The sequence below is a fragment of the Elgaria multicarinata genome, chromosome 2 (assembly GCF_023053635.1).
Source record: "Elgaria multicarinata webbii isolate HBS135686 ecotype San Diego chromosome 2, rElgMul1.1.pri, whole genome shotgun sequence".
Taxonomy (NCBI): domain Eukaryota; kingdom Metazoa; phylum Chordata; class Lepidosauria; order Squamata; family Anguidae; genus Elgaria; species Elgaria multicarinata.
In genome coordinates, this window is record NC_086172.1 from 3,894,041 (window position 1) to 3,918,157 (window position 24,117).

The window sequence follows — 24,117 nt, forward strand, 5'->3', positions numbered from 1 at the left end:
AGAACTATTTTGGAAGACCGCTATCCTTAATGTAAACAACACTTTCATCTTTCCCTCCACCACCACAACCCCACACACTCTTTCACCTTTAATGTCTCTGTCCAAGGAAACTTTAATTCATGAAACTGAAATATCCAGAGCTCTCTAAAAGGGAAGAGCTTTAAGAGGAATCAGATGCCAAAATATTATTGCAGAACTTGCCACCCATTAAAAAGAAACTTGCTTCTTACTTCTTGACTCAAAGTCAAAAGCCACTTTCTTAAAGGAGGTGCAGAAAAAGTATCTGGGTATTAATTTGTATTTGTGGGAGATTTTAGTACTGCCATAAATCGAAAATTGGGCTTTGAAAAAGAGGGCCTTTAAACTGCCTTTTTGCTATATAAGGCTGTGCTAATTGGGGGCATGGGGGAAAGATCGTGGAAATGATAGATGGGGACAGAGATGTGGGACAAAGAGCAGATGTTATTGGATTTCGATTACCTGTATAATAGGCTCCATTGGAAGTATTTTCAGCCATCAGGCTCTTCCAGCAAATAGTTCCTGCCAGACATCTGTAGTTGTACTGATCAATGAAACTGAAAGCTCCATGTTTGTAAAGAGTGCGTGCAAATAACTTGCATTCTAGTTGTCTATCTTAATTCTAGTGTAGTAATGAGTTTCCCCATGAGGATTATACTACATAGCCATTCATATCTTATTCAATAGGTTTAATATTCAAGCACTGTGTTGGAGATTTCCCTAAGGAGGTACAGAAAGTTGTTGGTAGGGCTGCCAATGTTTGAAGTAAAAACAAAAATACATGGTACAGGTGAAGCCACAGCAGAACCTGTCAGGTTGGAACAAAGCAAAGCTATCTCAGAAAATGATGAGTCAAAGGTGAAATCTGTGGGCCAGTGATGGTGTACTCATTTGAGTTAAGAGTAGACCCTGGCAGAATCTGGAGTTGACTTTTAGAGAGCTCTCATAGAGTTATTTACTGCTTATTATTCTACATTATCCAAAATACTGCACCAAATGTCATTGTGTGTCCTATGAGGTATAAATACGCAAGAGGGATATAGTGTTACCATGATGGGATCATAATGATTTGACACAGAACACAGTTTTAACTTTACTCATTCCTACTTTTGTAGCTTTTGCTGTACTTTGAAGCTTTTGCTATACTCTGTGTGATACAGTCTCCCCTTCCCTCAAATATCTTTTCTGACTACAAGTCCTAAACTAGTAAACTACTATTACCCTGCAAATATTAGCCATGGAACAAAATGAACAAAATGGACTAAAGGCTAGTACCTTTAAGCTTGTTTCAACTTTAACCAGACATAACAGTCAAAAACAACCAAGAAAAACACACATACCTCATTGACATAGCAAGACCTACTGACAAAAATGTTGCAGAAAAGGAAGAGGATGAGAGAAAAATATACACCAGCAGCTATGGAATTTAAAGAACTATGGCAACAGGAAAAAGTTACAATTATTCCCTTAGTCACATCAGTCACCAGCATCACATCAAGCCAAAAAAAGGGAGGATTGGGACTCCCAAACATTAACCTATACTATGTAGCAAATAAGTTAAGACATATTGCAGAAGCAATTTTAGGGGTAGGTGATTTAGACTGGATGGAGGATAAAACTATTAATAACATAGAATTACATTTGGATAATGTATTTTTTAAGGAAGGAGGTAAAAAATGGTTTGAAGATATAAGTAATCAGCTCCTGAAGTTCCATTGGGAACTTTGGAGCAAATATAAAAAGGAGTTGCTTCCGAGCAGCTCCCCTTTAACACCGGTAATAATGTTAAAGAATTTTCCTGAAGATTTAAAGAATAGATTAAGTAAAGTTTTAATAGAGAAAATTAAAATAAAATTAAGAGAATGGTTAAGAGGGATGAATACAAGAGAAAAGATGGAAGAGGTTCTAAAAGATAGAAAATTAACTTGGCTAAATTATGGGCAATTGGAACAATGGACTAAAAATTGGGTAAGAGAAAACGGAGAGTGCAGAGAGATGACGAAGTTCGAGAAATTAATTGATAAAAAAAGAAATTGATAAGGGAGAGAATACAGTGACAGGTTTAATGAGTCAAATATATAATATACTACTTGAGAAAGGTTCGTTGGAGAGTTTAGGAAAATCGGTTTGGGAGACAGATCTGAAGATACAGATAGGACAGCAGAGTTGGGAAGGACTATGGAGACAGAGAGCGTTGAGAAATATGTCAGTGAGAATAAAGGAGAATTATTATCAAATTCTATGGAGGTGGTACCTAACCCCGGTTAGATTAAACAAGATTAATAATCAGCATTCAACAGATTGTTGGAGGGGTTGTGGTGAAAAAGGAACGTATCTACATATGTGGTGGGAATGTAAATATGTGCAAAAGTTGTGGAAGATGGTGTTTTCAGAGATTGAAGAAATTGTTGGAATGAAAATAGAAGAAACACCAAGAGTTACATTACTCTCACTGCTAGAAGATTTTAAATGTAGTAAAGAAATTAAGGAATTGATAACGAATTTGTTGACAGCAGCAAGGTTAATCTTAGCTAGGAACTGGAAGATTCAAGATGATTATTGTATTGAAGAATGGTATAAAGAAGTGTGGGATATTGCTATTAATGATAAATTGACATGTAATATTAAAGTGAGAAGAGGTATAGTAAAAATGAATGATTTTGAGGGAATTTGGAAAAAGTTCCTAATATTTGTGTTTTCTAAGGGAAGTGGGAAACCACCAGCAGAAGAAACTATGAGATTTTGGAAACAGGAATGAGATCCCGAGGTGGGGGGTGCACTTTTATGTTGAGTATGATTATGTTAATTAGATTAAGCGAGAACATATGTTATAAATGTTATTCTGAGTTTATGTATTATGTTCTTGTTCTTTTTATTGTATTGATGTAGGTAAAAATTCAATAAAAATTTATATATAAAAAAAGAAAGAGACACATGCCTCAATACTGCAGGTGCTGGTGAACAAGATTCCTGACAGCAGTGCCCCTCAGACGGTAGAGCCTGCTGCTGAGAAAGCAGAGTCAGAGGTACGGGAGTCCCCCCTCCATTATCTAGGGGAGAATGAAGCGGAAGCCCATCACACAACTCTGCTCCAACAGTATTACCTGCCAGAGTTGCAGAGAAAGGCAAAGGAGGGCTCAAAGGCAGCCAAAGCAGTATTCCCCAGAAGCACTGCACCCACTTTGGCCCCACATTCTGTGAGTGTGAAGCACACCTGTTGTGCCTTTTCAACACTGCTGTATGGCACACATCACTGGGAAGGAGTCGCCCAGAGCCTGGAGGCATTTTTGGTTTTGTTTTTTTACATTTAAAACAGAAAGGTTAGTAGGAAAGACAATTGGACATCAGGTGTAGACAATGTGTAACAAAACATGTTTATTGGGTTTTTAAAGAAAGCAGTGTCATGAAAACCTTTAATTTCCTGTAAAACTGTTTGCATTGGGACACATCATTTGCCAGGCAAAAATAAAATGCTTGCTTCAATATGGGGATAATGCTGTTATTTGTTAAGCCTTGGTTCCAGAAAAGGCTCATTAAAAACACAGGGGCTCATTGTTCTGATTTCTGCTATTATTATTACTAGTAGTAGTAGTAGTAGTAGTAGTGTCCCGCCTTTTGCCCAATACTGGGCCTCAAGGCGGCCTTACAAAGTTTAAAACATACATTGTGTGTGTGTATGTGTGTGTATATATGTGTGTGTGTGTGTGTGTGTGTGTGTGTTTAAAAAACACATCAAAATTATAAGTCATTAACACACATGGGAGGGGGGCAGATTATTCTCCGAAGGCCTGCTGGAACAAACAAGTTTTAGCCTGCTTCCGAAAGCCCATCAAGGAGGGGGCCAGTCTACCTTCCCCAGGAAGAGAGTTCCAAAGCAGTGGAACAGCCAGTGAGAAGGCCCTCTCCCATGTTCCCACCAAGCATGCCTGTGAAGATGGCGGGACTGAAAGAAGGGCTTCTCCAGAATATCTTAAAGCACGGGCAGGCTCGTAAGGGAGAATACGTTCTTTCAAATAACCTGGACCCAAGCCATATAGGGCTTTATAGGTCATAACCAGCACTTTGAATTGTGCCCGAAACAGACTGGAAGCCAGTGGAGCTGTTTTAACAGGGAAGTTGTATGCAAAAAAAAAAAAAAAAAAAAAAAAAAAAATGCATACAAAATTAAAAATGCAAAAAAAAAATGCAAACAAAATGCAGATATGTCCACATTATGTAAAAACTGCTGTCTCTTCCTGCTTTTAAAAGACATTGCATTTTAATGGCTAAGTGAATCGCCCTTTGAGGCACGTTCCTCCTCCCTGCAAGTCTTCTTTCTGAGGAACACCTGGTGTTCTAGTCGGGAGACTCTTCTTTCCAGCATAGGCACTGCAAAGGTGGGAAATGGAGGTGTAAGTTCCATGCACTCCAAATCCATAGGCAATGGCCTTGAACAGTAGAAATACTTACTTATCTTAGTGACATTCATCTGCAGAGTAGAGAAGGCCACTAGGAGGTCATCACTGACTGTCTGCCTGGTGCTACCTTCTCCTGCAGTATCTGCAAGTATGAATGCATCAGTTAGTCATGGGAAATTGATAGCAGACCACACAGCAGTCTTCTGCTGTGCATGCCATGTCACATTGCCAATGTTTTATAATGGTATACCTCCAAACCCATTGACATTTCAGAATGTCATGCTGCAGGGACAGTGAGGGGTGGAGTGTCGCATTCCACATGTGACACATTCCCACAGAGAAGTTACATGACCTTCCTTTCTACTGTCACCTTGCAGCTGCAGAGAACTGTGGGCATCAAAGCACTGTTGACTTGCCTGCAGCACTTTTCTCCTGGCTCTGGGCAGCAGCCTCCTGTGGCTCAGGATTTGCCTCCACTCCTTCCTCTGTGGCAGCACCCTCTGTTGAGGGCCCCTCAGTCTCTTTCTCCATGTGCCTGCCTTGTGGCCAACGACTCTGAGGCCCTGAAGAGTTGAAGATCATGGTCACTTGTGAAATGTGGGTTTTTCAGAGGTCTGTGCTGACACTATAGAGATTTCTGCCAACACAGAGGCTCACCGCTTCATGGGGAGTTGTGATTACTTATGACATTTCTCACCAGTGCCCTTGAGTGAGTAGCCATTATTCCTGAAAGTCCAAACTGGCTTTGCATGGGTAAGGGGACATCACAGGCAATTCATTTTATAAGTTTGGAAATGAAGGGAGAAGGGGCAACCCAATCTGTTCAAAATTCACTTGCTGGGTGCCGTTCCTGCCACATGTGCTGACCAGCAATTCTCTTGAACTCATGCAGCTGCTGGTAGTACAGGGGTTCTGGTCTTCTGGGAGAGCTGCCCTGATATGTTTCCAGGGCCTCAAAAAAATGGCCTTTATGGCCTTGAATTTTGTCCTGCACTGCATGGCCGTTCTGACATAGCCGAGGTGGAGAGGCTCCTTGCAGCTCTGCAGAAGATTTAAATGGTTTGGAGACTGGAATTCTACATTAGCCTCTATGCTTTGCCAGATTGGAGCAAGAGTTCAAGGAGCATCTGTACCTAGGCTTCCTGCCAGTACATGACTCTCCTGGCAGCCATTTTCACCAAGAGGACACTGAGACCTAGTGCCCTCTTCTGACATCTGTTCTGAATTGTGGACATGTGTGTATATGCAAATGAGGAAAGGACGGCAGTGATTCAGGCACATCAAATTTTCTTTCAAAGTAATTACAACAGAAGGAGTCAAAGCAATTTGTGTTTTATTTCAACACCTGTACATACTACTCAGAAAATGCTTATTAACACGCCCCACTGTGGTGTGTCCAAAGGAAATTAGTCAGTGTATCCCTAACAGTGTTGCCTTGTTTGGAGTGCTTGTTGTCATAATTTCTGAACTGCAACCCGAGTTGGCAAGACTCTTGGGTTGCCATTGGTGTTCGGAACAATGTCTGTCAGTGCATGTGCTTTTGTTTCGCATTTTCTTCCTCGACCTTGAGCATTCCAGCCAGGCAACACCATCTGCTCTTAAGTCACCTGAATGCTGCTCCACCAGATTGAAACGTGCTTGCTGAGGAGTCAGTGCCCCTCCATGAGGCTTCATTAGCCAGGCACAGATCGGATATGTCCCATCAGCCACTATGATTGGGGAATTTGTTTTTTTAAAAAAGCACCCTAATCTCACTGTAGGGTGGCAGGGAACAAATGTGGCAGCATCCATGGTCTCACTGAATGTGGAGTTGCTGAAGATGTAGGCATCATGGGTTTTGCCACACCACCCAATCTCCACATTAATGAATCTTCCTTTGTGGTTGGTAGTTCCCTGCAGAACCACTGAGAAGACTTTCCTTTTTACAAAGTCTGTGCCTTATCTCACCAGAGAAAGTATGGATACATGCATACCATCACATGCACTAATACAATGAGGAAACCCCAGCACCCCAAAGCCATCCATGATCTGTTGAATGAAGAAGATATTACAGAATCATTAATGCAGTTTTTGGTAGGGATGTGCTCCGCTCCAATTAGAATCGGAGAATCAGAAACAAATTGGCCTGCTCCTCCTTGCCCAGAGGCAGAGTAGAAGCGGACCGGGGACCCTTAGAAGCATGGCAAAGAGAAGCGGCGATAGGCGGAGTGCTTCTCTTTTCGCGGAGCGCTCCGCCCGCCATTTTGGATAATTTCGCCCATAGGATTGCATTGCGGAAAAGAATAGGGGATAACTGTGTTGTTTTTTAAGCTATCTTTCTGTAATTTCTTGTGCTTAGACAGTCGTGGCTGGGGGTCATTTTGAGCCTACTCTCAGCTCTCTGCGTGGTGCAGTTTGTTTGTTATAATTATTTTTAAAAATATGTAAAAAAAGCGGGAGAGGATAAAAGCAGCGGGTTTTTTTTTAGCGATGACAGGCAGATTCAACTCCCAATCCTGATGAGAATTGATGACCTCATGAAGCATCCTCCAATCCCCGCGTTGGAAGGGGGACTAAGGCAGAGCCACCCTGAGAGCTTTCTGCTTTGGGTGTTTGTGGGTTGGCGTTCGTGGAGAGAGGAGTTAGTTAGGTGCTGCTGCTGTGTTTGGAGTTGGAGGAGATTAGATTAGGATTTAGCTTGTGTTGTGTGTGTGTTTGTTTGCTTGTTTCTGACTGTTTGCTTAGTTTGCTCTGTGTTTTCCCTTACTTTGATTTAATATAAACTTTATTTTAAAATTTTGGAGTGTTTGGTTGGTTGGTTCCCCCCCTTCCCCCTCTTAAAGCCTGACTGTGTTTCATCTTCCTTCTTTCTTCTATATAAAAAAAAATACAAAAAAATACAAAAAAAATATTCTCTATTTCTTCTCTCTCTCTCTCTCTCTCTCTCTCTGTGTGTGTGTGTGTGTGTTACTTGGACTATGTGTGTGACTGTGTGTTATTGTGTGAGTGTGCTGTGTGCACTGCTTGTGAACTGCAAAAAAGCCAATACAGTTTGAGCATTTCAAATCCTGTTTGGGCAAAGCATACACACTTGTCCCATTTCCCTAAATACATATTATTAGTAGTATTAGTATTATATTATTATCATCATGAGAAGAGGGAGCAGGCGCACGTCTGTGGCTGGGCATGCTGAAAGCAGTGGTGGTCAAGGGAAGGCTCAGGCTGGCACCAGTAAGCAGGCCGCCTCTCCTGCTGTGAAAATCAAACGGGCAAGTCCGTGGTGGGGCATCTGCCGGGACTGACTCCCCCATACTAGATCTATGGCGTATCTCTGCCTGGCTCTCTGCCCGCCTGTCCTCCTCCTTTGTGACCACCTCGCAGGAATGGTTTGCAATGCATGACTTACTGCTGGCTTTGAAACAAACAATTCTTGCCTCACTTCCTTATACCCCAGAAATGCCTGCTGCCTGCCTGCCTGCCTGCCTTTCTCCCCCCCCCCCCCGGGGTGCTGCTGTGGTGGGGCATCTGCCAGGACTGATTCCCCCATACTAGATCTATGGCATATCTCTGCCTGGCACTCTGCCCGCCTGTCCTCCTCCCCTGCCCGCCTCACAGGGATGGTTTGTGTGTGTCTTGCTTTGTCTCAGGGGAGAAGTCCTTCCTGCGCTCACTTAGACTTTTTGATGTTTCAAATCAATTTTTCAAGTGTGGAAGAAGATTCATATTTAGGGTTATCTACTCCCCAACTCATGGCATGTTGGGATTTCCTTTGAAATGGCCCCATTGAGCTGTCTGCAGCTTTAAATCCCTGAGATACTCTATTTTTTCAAAAATTCCCCAAAAATCAGGGGAGGCTTGGATTGGCTGGAGTCTTGGCATGCGTGTGTATAAGTCCATGAGGTGTCATGGGTGCCGAACTTGAGGTTTCTAACATGAAAATTGACAGAGATATAGAAAGGGGTGTTTGAATTGGAGTTAGGGGTACTGCGTTGGAAGTTAAAGCCCCCCCAAATCAGGGGATGATGGAATCTGCTTGAAACTTGCCATGAATGTGGATGTGCCTGCTTCCAAGTTTTTATCTGTCAAAATGTCGGAGAACAGTCGATGTCTGAAAATGGGGTGTCCGGTTTTCAAAAATTCTCCAAAAATCAGGGGAGGCTTAGAGTGGCTTGAGTCTTGGTATGCGTGTGTATACGTCCATGAGGTGTCATGGTGCCGAATTTGAGGTTTCTAACTTTAACAGAAAAAAGTTGTAGGGTTTTTTGGATTTCAATGCAAGCCTATGGGGGGGAAGCAGAGCTCCGATCCGGATCCGGAGCTTCGCAGCGAACTGGAGCGGACTATAGGTGGAGCAGAGCAGAGCGGAGCGGGCCCGATCCGGAAGTTGCAGATCTGGAAGAGAAGTGGATCAGGGGGTCCATGCACACCCCTAGTTTTTGGCATTTTGGCCCATATATTCACTGATGCACAGATGGGTTGCTTCATTAAAAAAAAAAAAAGCTCACCTCCCCAACATTTCCAGTCTTGACAATGCGACCCAGGAGAAGATGCTCAAATGCAAGGCACACCTCCATAAAGATTTGAACAACTGTTGAGTGGCCAACATCAAACTGCTCAGCTGTTGTTCTGTAGAAGCTGATGCTCATGAGCTTCCTGATGCAAATGGCTATTCACTTCACTGGGATCAGCTGCTACATCACAGTTAGGTTTCGCTCCAGACACGGACGGAGTTCTTAAACAATTTCAAACAGTGTGTTTCTGCTCATGTGGAAATTCTTAGTTCATTGCTCATTGTCCTACTCCTGGAGTACAAAATTCTCCCACTAGTCCTTGCTACTGGGCCGAGCCCAGTAATGGCAGAACACCAAGGTGAATGGAAGATATTGAGAGGAGTTCAGGAACCTGCATCTTTGAGATTGTATAGCATTGAGCAAAGCTACATGATGAAGCCATTGCTATGCCCACAGTCAATGTTCCCTTTGATGTCTGGACTAGGAAACTTAGTCCAAGCTCTCCCTGCAAATATCACACAAAGCAGTTTCCTAATTTGGATGTCGTTTCAAATTGTAGTTTGACAACCCAAGAAGTCTTATATTAATCCAGATTCACAAGAGGAAGAAGGAAGGAGAGGGAGAAGGGAGTGTTTGGACCAGGAATGTTATGGCTGAACTGGGTCCATGAGTCTCTAGTACTCTCTTAACCAAAGGAAACCAAACCCTATAGCACTGTCACTGAAACTTGTCATTACTCAGGGAAGGGGAGGTCATTGAACAAAATATTTCAGGCAGTTATTAACAGGGGGAAGCTGTTTTCTTTCTTTAAAATTAATTCCAGGAAGTAAATATTTAAAGGGCATTTAGAGGCAAGAATGAAATACAAATAAGGTAATGTTCTACCTCAGCTTCTTTTACTCAAGTGCCTACTTATCCTATTTTCTTCAAAAAATAAATCCCATTTTGCTTAAATGTAAGCCTTTGTCCATCTCAGTTACTGTGGATATAAATATGTTAGGGTTTTGTTTTGCAAATATTTAAACACAAATAATTGCTTACCACTTAGTCCTATTTTTCTCAGGTCATTTGTTTTGGAAACTACCTACTCGTTGACCATGCCAGTCCCCATTCTTTTCTCTAAACAGTTATGGTTCTAAAAGCTGTTTTTCACAAAATAGGGTTTACCACTTATTCATAATTTCCTCTGTTAAGTATCCTGTCTGTTTATGGTCAGTACATCAAGTGTACCTTGGTGATCATAGACATTATCCAGATTCATGGCGGTGTCCCCTTTTAGCCCCATGTCAGTGTAACTTTTAGCCAATGTGTAACCCCATGTAAACAGCACTCCAATTTATTTTGACCACTTAGCAAGCCGTATAGATAAACTAAGATATGTTATAATTTAAGGTCCAGTTCCAGCAGACATAATAGTATCATTACCTGTTCCTGCAGCTAAGGACATTCCACAAGAGGAAATGCCCAAATGTGAAACTGTAAAGGAGTTTCCGATCCAAGGCACAGATCCGGGGTTATGGGACATTAGCAATACTAACACAGTGGATTACTGGATTCAAAGTGGGCCAACATAATGTCAGGATCATGACAGCAACCTTTCAAACTTATGCAGAGTGTATAAAGAAGATGGAAGAGAGAATACCTGGACAAGAGAGAGAGCTTCGGGTATTGGGCGGTATAAAAATGTAATAAATAAATAAATCAAAAAATGTGTTCAAACATGAACTGCGGAATGGCGAGAGTGTAAAGCGTGAATGGCTACTCTATTCACCATCCCAAGGTCATTTATACTGCTCTGTATGTCGTTCATTTTCAAGACTGAAACTTATAAAAATTCAGCTTCGCAGCACAATGGGGCAGCAGCGTTTGGCTTTCACTCATGTGTATGGAAAATGACATCCTGAAGACCACTGACTTCAAGCCAATTATAAAGGAATTCTTTGCAAAGAAATATTGCAAATGTTTGTTGAACACTTGATAAATAATAAATCATTCATAGTAATTTCATACTGTGCGCCTGTGCCGTCTCCATCAGTATGATTTACCAACTAAGTACCATTTTTATGTTGAAATTTTTGTTTTTCAAATTCAAGGCTCATGTTATATTGTCCAAACGTTTGTATTGATTCATCTTTGCTGTACAGCATGTTTTTTTTAATAAAACACTGATTTTGTTGGAAGTACCAATAAATATAAGTTAATTTTATTGGTAATTTACATTTTTATTCCTGTGAGTGGTTGTGTAGGCAGGGCCCAGTGCACTGCTTTACCCGGGGGCCTATAATGCTGTTAAGACGGCCCTGGTTCTGACTCCCAATCAGTGATGATGATCAAGGGAGCCACTGCAGGACCAGAAAGAGTCAGGTTCAGGTAGCCTTTAGAAACATGTTCCTAGAGTTGGCATACAGATTACTCCACAAAAAGTAGCCAACAGCTTTTTAGAGGGACTATTCTTGCATTTCTGCTTAAGCCCTAAGAGCAAGCCAAACAAAGCAAGGAGTTGTGATGCAGAATCACACTGATCTGAATGCCATTGCACAGGTTACAGATAAAGAATGAATCTCATACATGTATGCAGTGTAGATTATCAGATTTGCATCCAGAAAAAGTGTGACATTCATGGGGACTCCTTTACTAGATTTGAGTATTTACATCATCACACTACGCAGTGGGCAAATAGCGTATTGTCCCTGAAAATTCCAAGTAGTGTTCTACTTCAGGGAAATGTAATCTTTACATTTAATCTATAATCTATCTAAATTTAATCTATAATTCATCTTTCATCTTCATAGTGAATGAAATACTTTGGCTACTTTTAAAAAAATAAGAACATGTTATGTCTCCTCAAATATCGCAAATATATAAAGAAAGAGAAATATTACATGTTATGGATACAAATAACTTTATAGATGTCGTTACAGTTTTCAGATCTGCATTGAAACAGAAGTAAGAAAAGAAGTCTAGGAAGCCAACATGACATTTTCCATGTCTAGGGAAGGGAAAATCACCAGAAAGTTGTCTTCACCAAAACCATTGCATCAGTAATTGCATCTCTTTCATACTGTATCATCCATATTAGCTGCTTTCCCAATAAAATATTGGAAAAGACTCTATTAAATGGGAATTCTGGAAGAATTCCTCTCTTACAAGCCTGTGGTGTTTGTGGAATCCTGCTGAGATGATGCTACGGAAGAAGCAAGGTGGCTAAGAGCCCTGGCTATGATAGAAAGGTGGTTGTTCATTGTCTTCAACTCTGCCAATATGTCCCCTAGAGTTGCAGGTGGCTGTTCAGAATGTGGGGAGATGTCCTGAAATGGTGGCGGCGAGCAAACAGATTCAGGAGGCTGCTGCTTGATGAACCCTGCTTGAACATTTTCTCCTTCACTAAGTACAGGCAAGTATATGCTTCCACACCTCTTCATGTGCTCACCTGGACCTGTGGATGGCTGTTCTTCCTCCTTCCCCTGCTTTGTGGTGCTCATCACTGAGGAAAGGTACGGAAGCCAATCAATAAGGTGGGGGGCATGGCTAGGTGAAATGGCTGCACCTGCAGGTGAGTACATGCTAGGTTGGGTAGCTGAAGCAGAGGCAGCTGGTGGTACAGCAGAAGGAAGCCCAGAATGCAGAGAGGAAATTGAGGTAGATGATGATGGGTTCAGTGTGGCAGAAGCTGATGTTCGTGGTGGCATTTCAGGATTCAAAGCCATGGTACAGGTGGGCAGTGGTGGTGAAAATATGGAGGCCTCGCAGCCATAGGAAGGGGATGGTGAGGGAGGTGCTGTGAGAGTTGCAGGATCTTCAGAAGATGATGGCGAGGCAGTGGCAGAGGGAGTGTCAGGGGTGCAAGGTTCTGAGTCTGCAAGAAAAACAACAATAACCATGCACTATCAGCCATGAAACCTGAACAAATACAGACAGATATGCCATTGGCTGGAGGCATATCTCATCCTAGGATAGATATTCCCCTTGAAAGAAAGGTTAGACCCCATGAAAACTGATATTTACTGTATCATTTCATCTCCTCCCCTTTCCACTTTGCCCTCCTCTTATTTTGAGGTCTGTAGAGAAGGGTGTGTAGTCCACAGAAATTGCAGCTCACCAGGACACAATTCTCTCTTTCCCCTCCCCAAAGGATTACACTCTGCAGGAGGAGGGCACTTGTAGTGCTCCACATGGAGACACAATGTTGGCCTCCACACTGGAGACAAAGAGTAAGAAGTTGCAAAGTTGGTCTTTTGAACTGCAGACCAGCAGAAATGCAATGGAACTGCAATTAATGCAAAGGCATCATGCCACAAGAGATCCAGGTTTTGGATTTTCAGGGTTTTCAGTACATGTTCTGTATTCTATTCAGTGAACCTCACAGGCTATTGGATTCAGTTCATCCATCTCTAAAAACAGATTTCTGACTATACTTAAACTATTGATCTGTTGGGAGTTAATGTTTTGGTCTGCCTGCTTTTGTTGCATCATTAATTTTATCTAGCCTGAAGTCTAATCACCTACAGCTGTGGTCTTTTCATACCAACAAACTAACTCCAACACAAAAAAGTCCCTTGGAGAAAAGGTTGGGAATTGGGATCTATTGTGGATTGCCATATTGACAGTGACTATTAAGGTATTCCAAATTTTTAAAGAAATGGCTACTTCAATAGTGAGGGCATTGTAGGCTCAGTATTGAATGCAATAAATAAAATTTAGCCTCTTCTGCAGCATATACACTTTTGCTGCACAGGTAGTATGGATCACTGGACAAATGTAGCATTGCCTTTTTGTAGTTGTACATCTCTGCAAGTATTCAAATGAGTTCAAACTGAGCTCACTCTACAAAGATAAATATATACAAAGAATAGGATTCATATAAATTGGTGTTGGTGTTTTGTGTTTTTTGTAAAAAAAAAAGACTCGGTGCCACTTATTAGAAAACTCATGATAACTGCTAAGAGACTGTGTTGGTCCTACATTAATTACCATGGGGTAGGGCAAAGTTTTTCCCTTTATAATTACTGAAGAGCCCTCTGCGGTTGTAGGCACCACTGTGTAATTTCAAGAAAGTACAAGAGACCCACACAGATACTCCAAAGTACTCAAAATCTTGTTCAGGATTGGTGTCTGTAGACAAAGGGTTGGGTTCTGCAGACAAACAAGACAGGAAATGCAGAGAAGGCAGAATGGAACTAGTTATTTTTCTGTACCACTCCAAAGTCCAACTGGAACCCATTTGGGCTACTGTTTTCTATTACCTTTTGTTGGCAAGAATCTATATTATGAGTCACCATGTAGTTTTTCCAGTAAGTTACTCTAAATAGGAAGTAGTGGACACTCTTCCTTTCCAAGTAGTTGGTTGGGAAGCCTATTGATATAGATAGTTTCCCTTTATGCTTGGTCCTACCTTGCCTTTGGGTGGGCCAAGGACACGAGTCTTGCTATTAAGCAGATTGAGACAACCGCCTCATGTGGTTGTAGGAGAGGTTACAGCCCCACTGGTGTTCCTCCTGAGCTCATCTTTCTTGGAGGATAGAGCTGTGTGTGCTACATGGCCTGCTCTGTACCCCTTAAGCTACCCTTCTGTTTTCAAGTGCAAAGGAAGACACTGGCCCTTTCTACACCATACGGGTGTAGAGGGAAGAGGGCAATCCCGGACTTTCCTTCTTCTGGGATCATCCCCCAAATGGCCAGTGCGACATCTGGGATGGGAGGAGGAACTTCACACGAGTGGAGGCGGCCATTTTTTTTAAAAAAAGGTGTGGGAGTTGGAGTGCAAGTGCAAAGTTAAGGTAAAAAATAAAAAGCCCCACCCACACTCCCCACCCCACCCCACCCCCAATGGCCCTAGACTCCCCCTGTCCTGGCTCCCTCCCTCTGATGACTCCTAGTACTTGTGGGGAAGAAGCCGGGATGGGCGCCCACACCACCTGCTTTCCTCAGGATCGTCCCGGGACTGCAGGTAAAACCGGGATAACTGAGGTCTCATGAGGAAATGGAGGGATCATCCCTCCCTGATCCTGGGATCCCCTGTGCATCATTTGGATGCACAGGCATCATCCCTGGAAAAATCCTAGGTGTAGAAAGGTGTAGAAAGGACGTCTGTCCCATCATCTTTGTTGAAGCAAGATTCAGTTACCAGCCTACTCAGCTCCTGGAATGGGGAAGAGCACCATCTTGTCATTCATCTCAGTAGCATAATGTCTTGGGCCAGACCTAGGGCCAAATTTTATCATCTCTCTCTCTCTCTCTCTCTCTCTCTCTCTCTCTCTCTCTCTCTCTCTCTCATATACATACATATAATGTTTTTAAATAAACACATATATATGAAGACCTGAAATTGCAGGGGTTGGAGGGAGGCCAGGAAAAAAAAGGGGGCAAGAAAAATGTAGGCTTGGTATTCTTCAATATTTTTATTAGTAATTTAGATGAAGGGGTGGATGCAATCATTAACTAAATTGCAAGTGACAAAACTGGGAGGGATAGTTAATACCTCACAAGTCAGAATTTTTTAAAGAATGATCTTGATAGAACAGAAAACTAGGTAGAAACTGTGAAGCGGAGGCAATAGAACAGAGCCCCGGGTAGGGGGGCCAGAGGGGCTGAGAGGTAAAAAGGAGTATAAGTTGGGGCCCACCCCTAATGCCTGGTGTGTCTGTTTTCTGGCAAGGAGGAGAGGAAGAACTATGATGTGGGGGCCAGGCCTGGCGTGAGTATTTAGGCACAGTTAAGTTTTATTGTTTTTATCTGTTACTGGGTTCTATGTTATGCATACGTTTATGATATTCTTTTAGTTATTCTTCCCATGTATCATCCCTACTCTTAGTCTGATTAAAGTCTTCTACCTCACATGGTAACCCTCCTGCGTTTTTGTCTCTGTCCGTGCTAAATCCAGTTAAGAACAGGCCGTAGAACGCTGTCCTACCTTTATAGAAACTAGCAAAATGCAAATCAGCAGAGACAAATGCAAAGTTCTCCATTTGAATAGATTTGAGATATTTGGCTTGGTAGTAGCACGTATGAAGGCTGATAGGATTGCAATTGATCACATAAGTCAACAGTGTGATATAGCTGCGAAAGAAGGCTAATAGGATTTTAGGCTGCATTACCACAACCAGAGATGCTAAGTCAGAAAAAGTAGTAGTGCCACTTTATCCTGCACTAGTGATGGTGCAGTACAAGAAAAAGGATATGGTGTACTGCATCCAGTTCTGGGTACCACACTTTACAAAGAATATAGAGAAATTGGAACAGGTGACATTTCTGAAGAAGACCACAAAGCTGGTTAGGGGAATGGAAAACAAGTCTTATGAAGAAAGGTTGAAGGAACTGAGTATGTTTGGTCTGGAAAAGAGAAGACTGATGATGAAAATTATACACTCTTCAAATATCTGAAGGGCTAGCAGATAGAAGAGAGCAAAGGCTTGTTCTCAGCTTCTCCAGAGGAGTGAACTAGATCTAATGTGTTAAAGTTACAGAAGAGTACCTTTTGGTTGAACAGTCAAGGTATATCCTATAGAAAAATATAAACCCTCCTGACTGAACATCAAGAGGAAAGGAATGGGTTTCCTTTCATAACGAAGAAGAAGAAGAAGAAGAAGAAGAAGAAGAAGAAGAAGAAGAAGAAGAAGAAGAAGAAGAAAAAGAAGAAGAAGAAATTTATTTCTTACCCGCCTCTCCATTTTGATTGAGGCAAGGAACAACAGTAAATATAAAATACATAAAACTGACTTAACATAATATACATTGTTAAAACGTCCTAAAAACATTCTAAAAACATCTTAAAACAAAATGGATGGAACAAAACCCATCCAGGAAATCTTCCTAATAGAGTATGTTTCTTGACCTGCTAGCACAGATACCCACTACCCATAATTCTGTCTGGGGTTATCAGATTCCAGAAGGATTTATAGAACCAGTAGATGGAATGATGCAACTGATTTTCCCCTGCAAGTGCTCTCTGCTGCACTGTAAGAGAAATCTGGTCTTGGGACGCCCAGGTTCCCCTCACAAGGTCTAGCACTGCCCTCATAGCTATCTCTCACATTGCACATGGATTAAGCATTAGCCATAAGAATGCTGCTTGCTATAGAACATCTGTCCTATTCATATGATTGATTTCCTTCACCACAGTGTAGCCTAAAAACCCAATCTTTTTCAAATTATTTTGAGCAAGGTGACCTGCTGTTGCTTTATGGAAAGAGTATTGCAGCTCAAGACAACATACCACCTTACAATCCCATCTGAATTATACCCTTAGGCATACAGCAGGCCACCACAAAGCATTACTGTATGATCTTAGGAAATCTTTCTAGAAGGTTAGAATAAAAAGTTGCTTAAATTAAGATAGAATATGAACCCAGCTATTGCTCTGACCCGCCATGTGGAGCGAGAATGAAGACAACTCCATTTGCAGTGATTACTTGAGTTCCCCTCATTATTGTACCTACTTGGAACAGCAGTGGAAACCATGATTCAACTCTGCAAGAAAAAGCAATGACTCAACATGGCAATGTTTCAGGGATGATTTCTGTTCATTAATTCAATGGAAAGTCGGTCTGAAAGCGAGACATAAGAGAGATCCATAAAGGTGAGGTTGAACTGGAGGGAATTTTTTAAAAAAGGAAATGAATGTTCAGAACTTGGTTTTGGGTCCAACCAATAATTATTATTTACACACACACACACACACACACACACACACACACACACACACACACCACATACAGAGAGGGAGAGGGAGAGAGAGAGAATGGGCTAGTTATTAAAAAGAAAGTGTGCTCTGTGGAACATGGGGTGAGACTGTGATTGCTCATAAAGTCTAGGGCTGAGTTTGCCTTTAAGTCTATGGGAAGCCTATTACTGTCTCTGCCACATATCAGCCAACTGACTGGATGATTAATGGGCAATATATAAATAATTGCACTATATAAATAAGAAATGAGATCCACATCAAACATACGTAGTAGGTCTAGATATGCATCCAGAATAGTTGCTAGCTTAAATGCAAAAAAAGGTCTTACCTAAGAATGCAGAGAGAGAGAGAAAGATTAAACTTTAAGATGTTTTATAAGGGTATTCAGTCCATGCACCCCACTAAGTCTGGCTTTAACATAAGACAAGAGGTTTCTCCTTTTCATTGCTTTACCAGATTGCCTGAAGAGGAGTGGGGAAGGGCGATTTTGGTAACAGCAGGAATATTCAATGTGCCAGAAGGAAAAATACCAAAGGCTCACCTCTCTTGAAAGAGGGTAACTGCCTATGGAATATTAGCTCTATGGAATAAAACAGAGCTGTAATAAGGCAATGGTTTACCTTTAAAAACCCTGAGTGTCAGGAACTCAGCCAGCTGGGTACTCTTTGCAAACCCAGGAATATAAGAACTCTCAAAGTCAGAAAAATTCAGGACGCCACTAGGAAAGTGATGAGAGAGAGTCTGACGATAAGAGAAGAACTGAGGTGCAACTTTCTGAGGTTCCTAAATGAGTCAACAGATGAATGACCTAGGCATTTGGTTTGAAGGGAAAGATTGTCTTCTAAGGCAAAAAGAATGAATTTGGCCCTGTATCTATTGACGAATGACGCAAAATAAATGAAAAAGAAAGGAAACATTCATTTGAGACATAAGTATTTTCCATTTTCACTGTGTATTATACTTTATGAGCAATCACAGTCTCACCACCATGTTCCAAAAAGCACACTTACAAGTCTACCCAACTTTACTGTGGCATGATTATTGACTCCAAGCTGAGCAAAAGCAGAGAAGAGGAATTGCCTCAGCTGGACTAGGAGCTACAAAAGGAAGCCAGCCCCCAGAGAGAGAGAGAGAGAGCGATCAGAGTGAGTGAATAGGGAGAGAAAACAGGAGTTTGACAGGGGGAGGTCAAGGGGAAAGTTCTTGACAACATTTTCATCTCATAAGACACACTCATATAGTAGGGGACTTTGTTGTGTACCTTCTGAGAGGAAAGGGGAAAGCACAGGCAATTCTACTATAATCGGAAAGGGAAAAAAACAAAACAGAAATAGACAAGATGGATGGTGACCATTTTATTTATTTATTTATTTATTTATTTATTTATTTATTATAAGCATTTTTACCCCACCCTTCAGCCAAAAAGGCTCTCAAGGCGGCTTACAAATATTTCTTGACAGTCCCTGCCCACTTGCTTACAATCTAAAAAAAATGACACAAGAGAAAAGGGGATTGGGAGGGCGGAGGAGGAGGAAAAGCAAATCAAATAAAATGAGTTTTGCTGGCAGTGGTGGGATATTGGTGGTGACCTGCCAAGTGTGTGCAATGTTTATGTTCCTGCCTGAGATCAACATGGCAGACATCTGCAACAAGTGCAAGCTGGTTGCACTATTGGAAGAAAAAGTGAGAGGACTTGAGTGGTGAGTGTCCACCCTCCAAGGAATAAGAGAAGACGAGGACTTCTTAGACAGAACGGTGGAACTGCAGCAGCAACAAGAAGCACAAGGGATTGAAGACCAACAGCAAGCTGAAGCAGAAGTGGAGTATGCTGAGGTGAGGAAAGCCAATGAAGAGGAAACTCCCTGGAAAAGAGTGACAGGAGCAAAAGAACTAGAAGACATTCTGCACCTGAGGAAGCATTAGAGTTAAGCAACCGCTTTCAGCTACTGGAGGATGAGACTGGAGGACAGTCTGCAGAGGAAGAATTACAGGGGACACCATGCAACTGCGAACAAGAGGCAGAAGGTCATTCAACCAAGAAAAAGAGAAGAATAGTCTTTGTGGGAGACTCCCTGCTACATGGGATTTGAAACCCAAGTTTGTCATGAAGACCCATGGACTCACACTTGTTCTTTATTTCAGCGATTTTAACATTAACATATTATGTAGAACAGGTTTGTCTTAATTGTGGCTGTAGAATCAGACATGTGACCGAGGCCATGTTGGGGTGTCCTTTTTTTTGGTTTACAAAATATTGTCACCTTATTTTATACCACTCTCTTCCTGACCCACAGACCCACACATACACTTTCACACAACATTTAATACAGGGGTGGTAAGTTAGGGCCTTATGAAGTGCGAACACCAATCCGTGTGGCTAAGATTTCCAAATACATTTGATTCAGGCCATTCCAAACCTGATGTAAGCCAGTGCCTTTCAGACACTGTTGGCCTAACATAGATTCAGACTGTTGACATGGAGTCTGAAAGAACCTTTGATCTTTTTTAATATGTTATTCTATGTGCCATATAAATAAATAACCAAATATGGTCACATAATTGCTTTTCTCTGTTGGGGGAAGCTACTTACACAAAACCCTGCCTTCCATGCTTATCCCAGGTAGGCAAAAGACATTTGCCCTGGGTTGTGCCAGCCACAATGGCAACCGCATGCCGTCTGCCTTAGAGGTGGTTGCAGCTCAGTGGATACATATCAGTTAAGCTGATCAGTGTTTTGTAAAGTGCTTTTATAGTCTGAGATGAAATGGCCATATGTAAAAGAAGATATCAATGTAGTTCAAAAAAACTGTTAGAACATTTTGACAGTATAATGATCTAATCTGACATTTCACACAAAAGTTTTTTCCTTACCTTTTGCAGTGGAGCGTGAGTGCACTACTCTCTTTGTTGTTGTTGTTTTTAAAACATGGTGGCCATGCGACGTCCTTCCAGGACATCACGCGTCCGTCTAGACACACAGGGAGGATCACAGAAGCTGGTAAGTCCATGATCCTCCCCCTACACCTTTGTGGTGTAGACTTGCCCATTGTTTACTTGGACTTCCAAAAGGCTTTTGACAAAATACCTCACCAAAGACTCCTGAGCAAATTTTGCAGTTTTGGAATAAGAAAAGAAGTCCACTGATGGATCAGTAATTGGTTAAAGAACAGAAAGCAAAGAGTAGAAATAGTCAATTCTCACAATGGAGGAATTTAAACAGTGATTTAATGGAAGGATTTAAACAGTGGAGTCAAACGAGGATATGTATTTTGAACTTTTTCATAAATGATCTGGAATTAAGAGTAAGCAGTGAGGTTGCCAATTTGCTGATGTTACCAAATTATTTTAGGACATTAAAATAAAAAGGGGTTGTGAAGAACTCCAAAAGGATCTCTTCAACCTGGGTGAATGGGCATTAAAATGGCAAATGCAGTTCAAAGTAAGCAAATTTAAATACTGGGGCAGAAAATCCCAACTTCATGTATATGCTGATGAGATGTAAGCTGGGTCTTGTCTATATGGCTTCTTTACCCCAATGTAAATGCACATATTCACGTTTCAGGACACATGATGCAGCTGTCCATTTGCCGTAGCACCAGGTTTTTAACGCAATAATGCGCATATTCGCATTTGCGATTTACCGCAACTTTTGGATCAACGTCCGAGTTTGTTCCGCATTATGGTTATATGTTGTTGGAGTTAAGTTGCATTTTGACATGTGGGCATAGCTTTGAGGGTAGGACAAAGTGATTGGCCAATTTCCCGCCTTCCCACCTATCTGTTGCCTCGTTCCTTTGCGCCGTTTTCAGTTTGAATTCTGTGATTCTGCGGATCTCTGCATATAGAGGTTATTAAAACAAACAGGGGGAACGGTCAGCCAGAAGGAGGAGATGTGTTCAGTCCCCCTCTCACATCCTCCTCTGCTGCCTCATTCCTTCCCCCCTTCCGATTTGTCTCTTCTATTGGAACCACTGGAGCACAGTGCCCCAAATTCCCAATCCCTCAAGTGGTCCAGAAGGATACCACAGTCGGTGGTATCAAAAGCCGCTGCGAGGTCCAAAAGCACCAACAGGGACACACACACCCTGTCAATACTCCTGCAAAAATCATCCACTAAGGCGACTATAGCTGTCTCAACTCTGTATCCTGTTCTGAAGCCAGTTTGAAATGGATCTAGAAAATCTGTATCATCTAAGACTGCTTGGAGTTGGAAGGCAACTGCCCTCTCAATCATCTTGCCCAATAATGGAATAGGGATGTGCTCCGCTCCGATTAGAAGCGGAGAATCAGAAGCAAATTGGCCTGCTCCACCTTGCCCAGAGGCGGAATAGAAGTGGACCAGGGAACCGTAGAAGCATGGTGAAGAGAAACGCCCATACGCGGAGCGCTTCTCTTTTCGCGGACCGATCCGATCGCCATTTTGAAAAATTTCGCCCATAGGATTGCATTGCGGAAAAGAATAGGGGATAACTGTGTTGTTTTTTAAGCTATCTTTCTGAAACTTCTTGTGCTTAGAGAGTCGTGGCTGGGGGTCATTTTGAGCCTACTCTCAGCTCTCATGCTGCGGTTCGCTTGCTAGAATTTTTGGAAAAATTGGGTAAAACAGCGGGAAAATGTACCTTTTTCGAAGGGCTGAGGGGTAGAGTCAACTCCTGGTCATGATCACATGATCCCAAAGTTGGAGGAGGGGATAGGCAAAACGGTAACTTGGGATTCTGGGAACTTTTCTTTCTTAGTCTGAACAGACTTTTCCCATTGTTTTTTAAAACAGTAGCCCCACCAAATGCACAAACACAATCTGAAATCATATACTAAGCCAATAGTAAGAGATAGAAAATACAGCACTGCTACCCACCCTAACTTTGGGGAACAACTGAATAGATGTGGTGCAAGGGGATGAGCTCCCCTAGGGCATGTGGACGTGCCCAGTGCACAGACAATGTGTCCTGCCCTAGAGGGTCATCAGAGCCCTCCAAAGGTAAATCACTGAAGAGAATGCCTATCATGAGTTGAAGTGTAAGTTTGCTTCTTAAAGACTGGTACCTAGACAGGACCAGTCAAATTGACAGATGATTCCCCCTCCCCTTGGGCACGTCCACTCCCCTCTTACTGGTAAAAGACAGATATAGCCTTTTTTAAAAAATTCTTCTTCTTGTTTATTCAGCAACACTGCTGCTTTTAATTCCACCCCTGCTTTGTTTGTTTGTTTATTTATTTATTTATTTATTCCATTTTATATGCATTACTGGCTTTGAAACTATCCTTGGCTCACTTCCTTGTGCCCCCAGAAATGTCTGCTGCCTGCCTGCCTTCCCTCCCTCCTCCCCTGCCCACCTCGCAGGGATGGTTTTTGTGTGTCTTGCTTTGACTCAGGGGAGAAGTCCTTCCTGTGCTCAAGTTCCAAATCAATTTTTCAAGTGTGGAAGAAGATTCATATTTAGGTTTATCTCTACTCCCCAATTCATGGCATGTTGGGATTTCCTTTGAAATGGGCCCATTGAGCTGTCTGCAGATACTGGGGTGTCCGACTTTCATAAATTCCCCAAAAATCCGGGGATGATGGGATTGGCTTGAAACTTGGCGTCCATGTGGACACATGGGTAAGCTGTCATGGGACCGAAGGTGAGGTTTCTGACATGCAAATTGATGTAGTTGTAGCATGGGACTTGATTTGGGGTGAGTTAAAAGGTTAGAGCCCTGCCCAAAATCAGGGGATGATGGGATTGCCTTGAGTCTTGGCGTGCATGTCTATCCTTGGATAAGCTATCATGGTGCCGAGTTTGAGGTTTCTAATGTGCAAATTGATGGAGCTATCGAAAGGGGTGTGAATGGGGTGCCTGATTTTCAAAAATTTTCAAAAAATCAGGGGATGATGGGATTGGCTTGAAACTTAGCGTGCGTGTGTATACCTCCATGAGGTATCATGGTGCCAAACTTGAGGTTTCTAACTTTAACAGAAAAAAAGTTGTATACTTTTTTAGCTTTCAATGCAAGCCTATGGGGGGGAAACGGAGCTCCGATCCGGATCCGGAGCTCCGCAGCAGAGCAGAGAGGACATAGGCGGAGTGGGGGTGGAGCAGAGCGCACCCCTATAATGGAATATTTGATACTGGTCTGTAATTATTAGGCATGTGCTCCGCTCCAATTAGAAGCGCAGAAGCAGGAGCGAATTGGCCTGCTCCGCCTTGCCCAGAGGCGGAGTAGAAGCAGACCGGGGAGCCCTAGAAGCAAGGTGAAGAGAAGTGGCCATTTTCGGAGCGCTCCTCCCTCCGCGGAGCAATCCGATCGCCATCTTGAAACATTTCGCCCATAGGATTGCATTGCGGAAAAGAATCGCGGATAACTGTGTTGTTTTTGAAGCTATCGTTCTGAAAATTCTTGTGCTTAGAGAGTCGTGGATGGGGGTCATTTTGAGCCTACTCTCAGCTCTCTGCACCCTGCGGTTCGCGTGCTATATTTTTTTAAAAATCAGGTACATTACAAACAGGGACGGGTAAACCGGTGGCGGCACAGCGGGTTTTTTTTATTTGAA

At 42.3% G+C, this 24,117-nt stretch overlaps 1 protein-coding gene across 5 annotated transcripts in view; it reads right to left on the reverse strand.

The window, feature by feature from the left end:
* Positions 1–11,841: 11,841 nt before the first annotated feature.
* RUNX2 (RUNX family transcription factor 2) overlaps positions 11,842–24,117 on the reverse strand; it is a 346,128-nt gene continuing 333,852 nt past the window's right edge. For all 5 annotated transcript variants that reach the window (XM_063115934.1, XM_063115933.1, XM_063115932.1 and 2 more), the window contains one exon: positions 11,842–12,761. In XM_063115934.1, the coding sequence (XP_062972004.1) occupies positions 12,049–12,761 (713 nt within the window). In that variant the 3' untranslated portion in view covers positions 11,842–12,048. The remainder of the gene's footprint in view (positions 12,762–24,117) is intronic.